The following is a 10,998-nucleotide window of genomic DNA, read 5'->3' as shown; positions in this document are numbered from 1 at the left end:
CGTTACGGAGTTGGCAGACAGGAAGAAAGTAATGCGGTCGGCATAACTCTCCCACTCGCAGGGGCGGGAGATGTCAAAGGCTTCTACGGAGCCAATGGTGGCCATTGTGCAGCGTGTGTCGTCTCTCCTGAGAATCCAGCGAACCAGCAATTGGGCCGGCTGCCTGGACACAGCGAGGTCGCAGAGCGTGGCGGAAGCTGCGGGTCAGCCGGCGTGTGATTCAGCGTTGCGGACCGGGCTGCCTACTGGTCACTGTGAACGGCGGAACGAGAGTGAGTCAGCAGGTCAGTCGGGCCGCTCCCCAGTCTTCGTCGCCACTGTTAAGTCTGCGTGGGAAGGAACAACACAGGTTTATTTGATTTCAGCACAGAACTTACACGCTGAACGTGCCCTGCTCATATGCCCCCCTGGCCTCCTGCGTCCACTCTCCCCTGATCCGTGATAGGGGGGAATACCCTCTCGGTGACCAATGGGACATGCTGGCTTAGGGCCAATAGGATCCGTTCACGTAGCCAATAGGAAGAGCAGGGTTTAGGATCCTTCGTGCGGAACTCAAGCTCCTAAGTCTCCCCTTGCTTACTACCCTACTAAATACATACACAACACACTTTATGTCTATATCATGAAGTATCCTTCTAGAAATTAGCTTCCTATAAACAACATTGGCCACAGAAGACAACTTATAGTTCACACTCAGGGAACTCCCAAGGTAATCATAACTCCTAAGTACACTATATTACTTCACTTACAATTTCATGTTTCTCCCAATTTTATATTTTTGCCCATATCTTTTTAATAGTTTCTGATATTTTTTAAAAGAACGTTCATACAATGTAGATAACCAGAAGCATTAAAACATCACAATGTATTGTGATGCATGTCAAGACATATTTCAGAATGAAGTTGGCATACAAGACATCTGGATACATTCCAGCTGCATCCAAATTATATCTCATCTGGAAGGATAGTGACAAATACAAGATCTGAATATTTTAATTCTCCTTTATTATGGTCCCAAATAGGTTATTTATGTATCCTGTCAAACATAGGAAGGTGTAATCCCTATTAACAAGAGACCCATCCTATGCTCTGGGCAGCCTGGGAACTATTAGAATTAATTATTCCTTACCAGAAAGGCACAACAGCCTTGTACTTGTACTGTTCAGTCAGATTCAGTTTCTATCTGTCTCCATTTTTCTATTTGAGGGAATTATTAGATTTCTTTGAGCTTAAATTATTATATTAGCTAGTAATCTCTTATTTAACTGGCCTTTTTCAGAGTTTACAGCATAACTGTCCTGGGACGAGCCTACAGGCCGGCTCCCGGGCCGCTGTCTCCACGCCTCCAACCCCCCGGGCTCAGGTGTACTTACGGGGTAGGCGGGGGGGCTCGCTGGATCACCCGGCCCCCTCAGGGAGAGTCGGGGGGGCCACAACGCCGGTTCCCTTCTTTTCCCAGGCAGCCGGCTGGATGGGGCGCAGCCGCCCAGGAACGAAGCAACCCGGCCAGGAGCCGCAGGCCCCGACGCAGCCGGAGTGATGCGGCCCGACGGACTCCGCCCCTCTCACCAGCTGATGGTCGGGAGGGCGCGGGCGGGTCGGGGAAGGGCCGACGCAGCTGCCGGAGAGCCCGATAGAGCCGCACGAGCGGCCATCCGGCACGGGGGAGCACGGGGAAAGGGGGCGGTAGCGGGGAAGGGGCGGGGCCTCTCTGGCTGGGGAGGGTTAAAAGGCGAGAGGGGAGCCGAGGCCGGGGAGGAAGCCGGAAAGGGTTGCGGGGAGGCTGACTGAGAGTTGGCCAGCAACCTGGCAACGTCTGAGGGAGAAGAAAGTTCTGACTCCCCCTCGGACTGGTCTGAGGCCGAGGAGGCTCCCCCGCCCCCACCCCTCTCCAGGGCAGAGACCCCGGGGGTCGCCAGAGGCCAGGCGCAGCACGACAACAACTAAATTTTAAATCATAACAATTTAACAGTTAAAAGCACAGAAACATAATAATAAAAGCAGAGCATAATTTGCTTAGACATTTAGTACCACAATTTAGAGAAATCGAAATATACAGTCAGTATCTCAACTCTTGTTCATTACCATATTTTTACTCTGCATAATACCCTCTGCACCTTGGCAGAGCTTGTGCCTGAAGACTTTGCGCATGCACGTTCTTGCCACAAAAACAGTATTGATGGCAAATTCCATTGTGATATATAGCACTGAAAATCTTAGTTCCCTAGCCAATCTGGAAGAAATTCAACACTATGAGTCAGTGAGAAAAGGCACATCACTGAGATTGGCTGGTATATGCCTGGCATGATCAATTTCATCAAATGAAATTGAAAGAGCAAAATATTTAGTTGTTGTCAAGATGCTAGAAGAGTTTTGATAACCAAGCCACAGGAGGAGTCAGTCAGCCTCTCTAACAGAGCTTTGATCGTAGGCACCCTTGTTACAGACTAGTGAACCCAGACTAGGTGAACCTGTGAACATGTTTAAAATGATGTTCTGAGAAAGTAAACCAAACAAACAAACCTAGGTGTTGTCTGTGATCTGGGAATTTGTGGGAGAACACCCTATTACTAGTGATGCAGAGAACTTCGATGCAAGTGTGATTTCAGGTCAAACTTACCATGAATTTACACATCACCAGATCCACCTCAATGTTGTTGTTTAAAGTTCAGCTTAATTGCCATACTGAGCAGCTATGCACCTGTGCAGTCGCCACTTGTACTACAGGGTCATGGCTAGGTAATGTCTTGGTAAATAAGCTACTTTTGTAACGTATGTTGGGGCTAGGTCTACCCACCTCCAGGTGGAGTCTGGAGCTCTCCCATAATTATAACCAACCATTCTCCAGACTACAGAGATCAGTTCCCCTGGAGGAAATTGTAGCTTCCAAGGGTGGACTGTATGACATCACATCCCTGCTCAGCTCTCTTCCCAAACTCTGCCCTCCCCACTCCTAAATCTCTAGAATTCTCCCAAGGCAGCATTGGCAACACTAGTTGCAGTTGCTTTGTACTTGCACACTTGGTATACAAAACTTTTTTGATCATTGGTGAAGGCATCCTTATGGCCATAATTGAATCAGAGTGATCTACTACTGTGAGTGAATCACTCACAGTTTGTCCTGTTTGCATCTATGCAGTTGGATGCATTGCCGAACTGGTCAATGGATATATTCCCTGTAAACATTAAATATTATGACAACAGTCCTTGAGGGTTTCCACCTGCTTGATATAATTAAATGAAACAGAATCTGCTAAGTACCACCTCACACACAAAATTTGCAAAACACAATCCTTTAGAATGGTTAAGTTTAATTTTCAAGGATTAATCTATAGGTCCCATGATGATAAAAAACTTTCACATGGATAATTTTTCTGCAAATGCAATGTTTCCTCTCTTCTCCGTCAGATAGACATTCAAATCCCTCAAACCCCTATCGAACTGAAATGACAATTATTGCGACTGGAGTACCATTAATACGTTTATTTAATTATAATTTATTTTTCAACCATAAAATGGACAAATCATGGTCCTGGTCTACTCAGTAGGAAAGAAAATGATAAAAAAGTAACTTAAAAAAATCCCAAAATCACCAGTATCAAATAATGCTAATATCAAGATGTCTTGAAATACAAAGAAACAACGAATATGTCTATCTATATAAACTTTTAATTAAGAACCTTGCGTTGTAAAGCAGATGATACAATATAGTTAATTGTGCTGACGGTTGCTGGAACTGAATGTCCCAGTCAAATTGGTACAATTGTGTGAACCAATGCACATTGGAGATTTGCTAATTAGCATGAATGATGAAATCTAGGTCATCTGTATTGCAGATTAAATTAAGAAGGATCCTTTTGACCTTCCAAGTCATCTTCATGCAGAAACTATCTGGTTTTGTTCCTTACATCACATAGTAAGAAATTAAAAGCTAGTTATACATTTTGGCAAAAAGTTTTAGTTGTGGTTGTAGGATATATTAAAATTATCCCCACCAAATTTCACCAAAGGCTTTCCAGGGTATTATGCATGAAGACATTGTACTTCCTTTCAAACAATTACATAATTTAAAGGGACCTCAATAGTGCTTCTGTAGCTTTTGATATTCTTACAGGGAAATTTATGTGTATCTTTAAAAAAATTTAACCTGTAACAAAGAGCCAAAATTAAACTAAAACAGTATTATTGATATTTTAACAATGAAGAGTCTAGATTTTTAAAATGTAAATACATAGTACAAAAATTATTAATGGGGGGGGGGGGGTTAAGTACTGACATATCTGTACTTGTTTCATGTAAATAGCATTCTTATGGACATCTACAGTATCAGACCTAAAAAGTTAAAGTCTATCTCTAAGCTGCTAGCAAGGTTGTGCTAATAAAATATGATTCAAAGCTTATAGTTCTGAAGCATCAGACATTGCACTATTACTTGAGCCAGCTGAATCAATATCACAGGGGTTATTGTATTCAACATTCACACCAAATTCCCAGCACACCATGGATTCTGAAAGAAATATGTATTCCTTTTTAACATCTTTAAATACAGTACAGACACAGTCAGAACAAAGACATTCTGGTACCTCTTACGGGAATTCCAGTGATTCAAAGAATATAACTAATAACTAAAAGCAGCCAGAACAGCTGAGATCTGCTTGGACTCTCATAACATCTTTGTTTGTTGGGAACGATAAATAGGGAAATCATCTAGGATTTTAAAACTCTTATTTACAGCTCTAGAATGTAGAACAATATCAATTTATTGGAAAATGCAAATCATTCTCCTAAAGGTTGGCCTTCACTAAAGTAAGGCAATATGTGCGTCGCCACAAAAAAAATAAATCTCAGGATAATTTTTGCTATGTGCTCTTTTTTCATCTTACTGCATATTCTATTTGTTATTACTATAAGTGACCCAAGCTTTTTAACAAGGTAAATACTCTATCCATTTTAATATTGATGCTACACTGGAACATTATTATTTTCTTTCAAATTTTTACCAGGCCATTCTATTGTCTAACAAATATTAGGAGGCTTATAACATGGGAATTCAAGCCACGTATTTAATGCTAAAATGGGAATTACTTAAATTGTGGCAATAAACCTGGATACAATGAAATATTATAAGTAAATTTGCTTATATAGCTATTAATATTACTCATACAGCAAAAATAATATATCTGTGGCTGAGGGAAATCCCACTTGGCTTGCCTAGCATCTTTTCTAAAATACAATGTTGAGTGAAAATAAGGTGCTGGGAAAATCCTTTACTCTTAATATTCAGCATTAACTTGTCTAAGTTCATCTAAAATAAAGTCCATTGCTGATGAACTTGGTTTTCAATGCTCTCAACTAATATTTAGTCACTTCACGAAGAAAAGCTGTAAAAAGAAGTGAAATGTTTTTGCTTTGACTGTATCTCTAAAAACCTGAAAATGTCAACGATGGGGCCTTTCAAAAATATGCAGTACACAAAACAGATAGGATAGTACGGACAGACGTAGTTACTCCTACATATACCACATACAATCAACATTTCAATCTCTATTATGTTTTCACAATTTGTTATTAAAGGTAAAGCACCTATGTTTGGTGATTTTACTTTCACTGTACAGCCTATGTTATTGGATTTTAACACTGTAACTTGCCCCATTGGACCAAATCATGCAACTGTTGCAGATCAGCACAAAGTGCTATGTAAGGCATCATTGGAACAAGTTAAAAATCATTACTCAAACTTTCAAAAGTTGAGTTGCTTGATGAAGGAGTTCCTGGATGCCTCAGTCTTTTCTGTTAGAAGTCCATAGTTAATTCAGGAGGGTTTTGCTTGGAAATTTAATTTATTTGGCTCAGGGTGGTGCCACAGGAATAATAATAAAAAAGAACTGAAATCCTCTCATGTTGGAAGGTCCTTTGCACTAAGTTGAAGACAAGATAATTCCAGCTACATTCAGAATTCCAAGTAGGCAAGGATACCAATGGCAGGCAGCAAAAAACCAAGACAACTAGATGATATTCCAGCAGCAGCTCCTAGAAAATAAACAGATCAAGCCTCTTAAACATTAAGGAACATCCATTTTGACTGATTAAAAAACGTTCTCTGATCAGAAGAGTCTAAAAATTTTATTAGCTGGGGTTGACCAAAGAACCACTGTACTAGTAGCTCAGTTTTTGTCCTCTGCTATGAAAGTAAGGGCTCAGATAATGTACAATTTTCTTGATAACCTCCTACCCTTTTCATTGTTTGATGTACTAGGATAAGTGATATATAAGCCAGCCAGAAGCACAATGAAAGGCAGGATAGAAATGTCAACAAACAAACAAACAAATAAAGATGTAGAGATATGATTTTGGGTAATTCATTAATTATCTTTATTCTGCTTCTGTATGGTAAGTGGGCCATAATAAAGATTGCTGACTAACATTTAACGGATTAAATGTTGATAAGAGACTTTAAGAGAAACAAATTTGCTCACAAAGTTTCAACTTAAGTTTCTTCTGTGAATTGTGATACTGAATACTCTGCATGTTTGCCGAATATTCACTCAGTACTTGATCTTGCTGTTTTACATTGGATTACATTGGTTGTTTGACAGTTGGTGTTTGGCAGAACTTGAGAGGTGTCACATCAGAGTATTTAGCACTTGACAGTTGACACCTTGTGAGATTTCATCCTTGAGTCCTGCCCAAATCCAAATGCTTAGGTGCCAACATGCCCCAAAGCTCACATTTTTCAAATTTTCCACAGAAATGGGGCACTGACACCCAGACGATCAGACAACACCAATCCATTTGGAATTTGTTACTCCAACATATCACAGGATTATTCCATATAAGAAAAAAATATGTATTTAAACTACTGAAAATAAACTATCCAATCTGTGCCTATAAAAATGTTAATGTAGTCATGATTAGCAATGAACAGAGAGTTGTCACACAATAGGCTATAGGCTGCAGCCCACTGCTAGCCTTATAAATGACAAAATTAGCCATTTTTGAAACACACTTGCCATTTTCAGTTTTACATACAATGCTGGAAATTTGAAATCTGAGAGAAAGTCCATACTATGTATGTGGTTTTCTTATAACAGAGATAGCCAATTGGCATGCACTTTATGAGATTAGTGTAAAAACAGGCAGCATATAAGGCTGCATTTTCCAAAAAACAAAAACAAAACATGAATAGGCTCAAAAGCCACCATGGCTTCTCTGAGAGAAGGGAGGAGAGAAACTGCCTATATCATTAATTAATTACCAGATCCTGATATAAGTTCATCTAAGGATCCTAGTTGCCACATTGGTTCACCACAAAGCCCAGGAACTCCAGAACTTCACTCGTTAGAAAGATAATACACTCACTGCCTGGGTGAATGCGATCACTTGTGAGTTGAGCCTCATGTAAGGTCACACTCATAACATGTCACCTTATTACTGTCTGACTCAAGTAGTTGCCAAACAGCTTTGTGGTTGCACAGTAGTTGTGGTGGTGGAGTTTCAGTCCTTCTGCCATCTGGTTGCTTTTGCATCTGTGCAGTAGATGAAACCAGTTATTCCTGAGGACCAGTTAAGTAAATGATGCAGGAAGGGGGAAAGTATGATTCCCATAAGGTTGAGTGGAAATACTCATGCGCAGAACAACATAAATTATACAAATTTAGAGGAACATCAAATGGAAAGCTTTTTAAAAAGAAAACAGTGTTTATTTATGATCACTGACTGGTTTGCCCAATCTTTATTTAACTGATTGGCTGCTGATCTGCACAGAATGACAACAGATCTGTTGGGGTGGGGGCGGGGGCTAGGACTCCCATTGGGATGTCTGAGAACACACCATGGATGGCACAGTACTGTAACGTTTCCACTGAATAGGTTCAAATTGCTCACAAACAGCTGAACTACTAAACAAAAGATCAGCTCCCTCCTTTTAACCAGCAAGCAAAGTATGAGCTAAATCAGCAGATGTTCAAGTATCTCAATTCCAATACAGTGAATTAATTTTAGAATGGAAAAGACTGGATATGTGCTTTGGAATTTTTATAGAGAATTATATCTGTTTTGCAGAAAATGGAATGTACAACCTGAGTTTCAAATTCAGACATATTTAATGTATACCTACCTGGAATTTTTACTTGAGCTACTTCTCCATCTCCTCCATCACTGTGCACTCGAACTTCAACAACATATTGACCCCTAACAGGAGCAGGAACCTCTATATAATGCTTACCAGTCGTAACCAGGGTACCATTAAACTGGCCATCTGGTCTATAAAGCACCTGGTAAAGACAAAACATATCATGGTACAAGTAGTAAATCCACTTTATGTTTAAAACAACAAAACTTCGCTTCATTTTAGGGAAGAATTACAAAAACTGTTTTTAAAAGGGAAATGTTATTCAGTAATGCCACAGTGAAATATATTCATTTTTAGTTAACATTTGCATGGTGCAGCAGCAATAAAAACAACTAAATAAAATAAATAAAATTTTGAATAAATTTTAAATAAAAACAATAAAAGTTAAAACAGCAATAAAAGCAGTAAAAGTAGTAAAATAAGCAACAATAAGCAGAGCAGACAAAAACATAATCCAGCTAGAAATGAGAAAAAGGAAATACATTCCAAAAGGCCTCTCTAGATCTTAACTGCTTTGTTGTAATGTGGATGCTAATCTGAAGATTACTAAACTGATATGCAGATTTAGCCATTTTTAGCTGCATACCCTCACTTTTGGGTTAAAAATACATCTTTTTTGCTAATTATTAATCTACAGGGATTTTAAGAAGAAATAAGAATGTAGGTAATGCAATAAACCCCAAAATCATGGTGTGTTATAGGGAAATGGTAGAGAAACAATTGCGAATGCAGTCATAAACCAGTTCAATTATTCTTTTTCATGTGTTTTAGATTTGCAGTAAATGTTAATTAGCCTTACTCTGCAACTTACTAAGATTTGGTTGGCACATTACCCTCACATAATTTTTAACATGGAAGTTAGTACACACAATCATGGATAAAATCCCCCATAGACTTTGTGAATGATTCTCAGCTACTGCTTGTCCAAGTTGGGCAGGACCACAGCACGCAGAGAAGCTTCAGCAGGACAGCCAATCCTTTTCTTCCTTTTATTATTTAATGCCAATAAAGGTACTGTTTACTGTTTATTAGCGCCTGCATGGATGAGCAGGTAGATTAAACTGGTGATAGTGACCTGAGATCTGGTGAGCCACTTCTTCACTTGTGCATTTATATGGAAGGAAGCAAAGGACTGTCTCACCTACTTTGCCTCCTTGATGGAGCAGTCTGAGATGGTTCCTTCCGTTTTCCTCCCTTGCTGGAAGGAGGTAAGTACCATGAGAAATCACCAGCCATTACCAATTGCATTGACTTCTTGAAGAAGTCTTCTACTAAGCTCCAGAAACAAGTATCAGAGATATGAATTCCATGCATTTTTTCGTAATGGTCCACAAATCAGACCCTAGCATTATGAGTTCCTTCATTTATTTAACGCTCATAGACCAATCAGTCATAAGCATAGGGGAAAGATACATAGCATTATGAGTAATATAGTCCTCCTGGTGGTTGGTTTATTTGCATAGGATGATGGAAGGATGTTTTCATGTTCTGCCAAGAATTGTGTTGAGATAATTATTTCTATATTAACCAAGGGCTGACAGCATCAATGGTAGGAGACTCTGAAGGAAGTTTTCAGAACTATACAGAAGAGATGAAAGGTTGACAGGTTCTTTCAAAGAATAATCTTTTGAAGAAGAATCTGCAATTTTAAAAAATGAAATGAAGCTGTACTTAACACAACTGAGAGTAATAAACCACCTGGAGTAGGTGGGACAACAATAAAGCCACAGAAACTGAGACCATCGAAATCTTAATAAGAATCTGCCAACAAATACGGGAAACAAAAAATGGCTCACAGATTGAAAATGCTCAAACTATGTTCCAATAATAAAAAAAAGAGATCTCAAAGACTGCAGCAACTATCGGACCATCATATTGATCTCTCATTCAAGCAAAGCGATGCTCAAAATCTTACAACAACTGCTACCCTATACTGAACGAGAAATCGCAGATGTTCAAGCTGGATTCAGAAAACGAAGAGGCACTAGAGATCATACTGCAGATTTACACTGGTTACTGGAGCATATGAGAGAATTATAGAAGAAAATCATCTTGTGTTTCATACATTACCACAAAGCTTTCGACTGTGTGGATCATGAAAATTTACAGTTGGTTTTAAAAGAAGTGGGTATGCCACAATATCTGATTGTTTTGATATGCAATCTGTACTCTAAACAAGACGCTAGTGTTAGGACAAGACTATGGAGAAACAGAATGGTTTCCAATTGGCAAAGGTGTCAGAAAAGAACGTATTTGATTTCCCTACATTGATTCATAGGGTTGCCATGAGTCAAAGGTGACTTGACAGCACTTAATACACACACATCTGTTCAATCTATATGAACATATCATAAAGAGAGCTGGATTAGATTTAGATGAAGGTGGAGTGAAAATTGATGGAAGAAACATTAACAATTTGAGATGACACCACATTACTGGCAGAAAATAGTGAAGACTTGAAATGACTACTGATGAAGTTAAAGCAGAAAGTGCCAAAACAGTATTATAGCGGAACATCAAGAAGACAAAAGTAATGACTACTGGGGAATTGCACACCTGACAATGAAGTAGTTCAAGATTTTCTGTTCTTTGGCTCTATTATCAACCAGAAGGGAGACTGCAACCAAGAAATCAGAAGGAGATTGAGACTGGGAAGGGCAGCCATGACAAGGATGTGTTGCTGGCAACCAAGATCAAGATAATTCATACTCTAGTATTATTCATTACTATGTATGGCTGTGAAAGTTGGACAATCAAGAAAGCTGACAGGTAGAAAGCTGTTTCATTTGAAATGTGGTGTTGGACTGCTAAAAAGAGAAAAAGTTGGATCTAGACTAAATCAAGCCTGAACTCTCCCTAGAAGCTAA

General features: G+C 39.3%; 1 protein-coding gene across 1 annotated transcript in view; it reads right to left on the bottom strand.

The window, feature by feature from the left end:
• Nucleotides 1-5,786: 5,786 nt before the first annotated feature.
• CNTN1 (contactin 1) overlaps nt 5,787-10,998 on the bottom strand; it is a 67,740-nt gene continuing 62,528 nt past the window's right edge. Inside the window, exons 23-24 of the mRNA XM_056846167.1 lie at nt 8,117-8,273; nt 5,787-6,030 (exon numbers count right to left, since the gene is read on the bottom strand). Coding sequence (XP_056702145.1) covers nt 5,951-6,030; nt 8,117-8,273 — 237 coding nt within the window. The 3' untranslated portion in view covers nt 5,787-5,950. The remainder of the gene's footprint in view (nt 6,031-8,116; nt 8,274-10,998) is intronic.

Source organism: Euleptes europaea, chromosome 3 (assembly GCF_029931775.1).
Source record: "Euleptes europaea isolate rEulEur1 chromosome 3, rEulEur1.hap1, whole genome shotgun sequence".
Taxonomy (NCBI): Eukaryota; Metazoa; Chordata; class Lepidosauria; order Squamata; family Sphaerodactylidae; genus Euleptes; species Euleptes europaea.
Note: the sequence above shows the minus strand (reverse complement) of the source record. Positions and strands in the feature narration are given on the sequence as shown.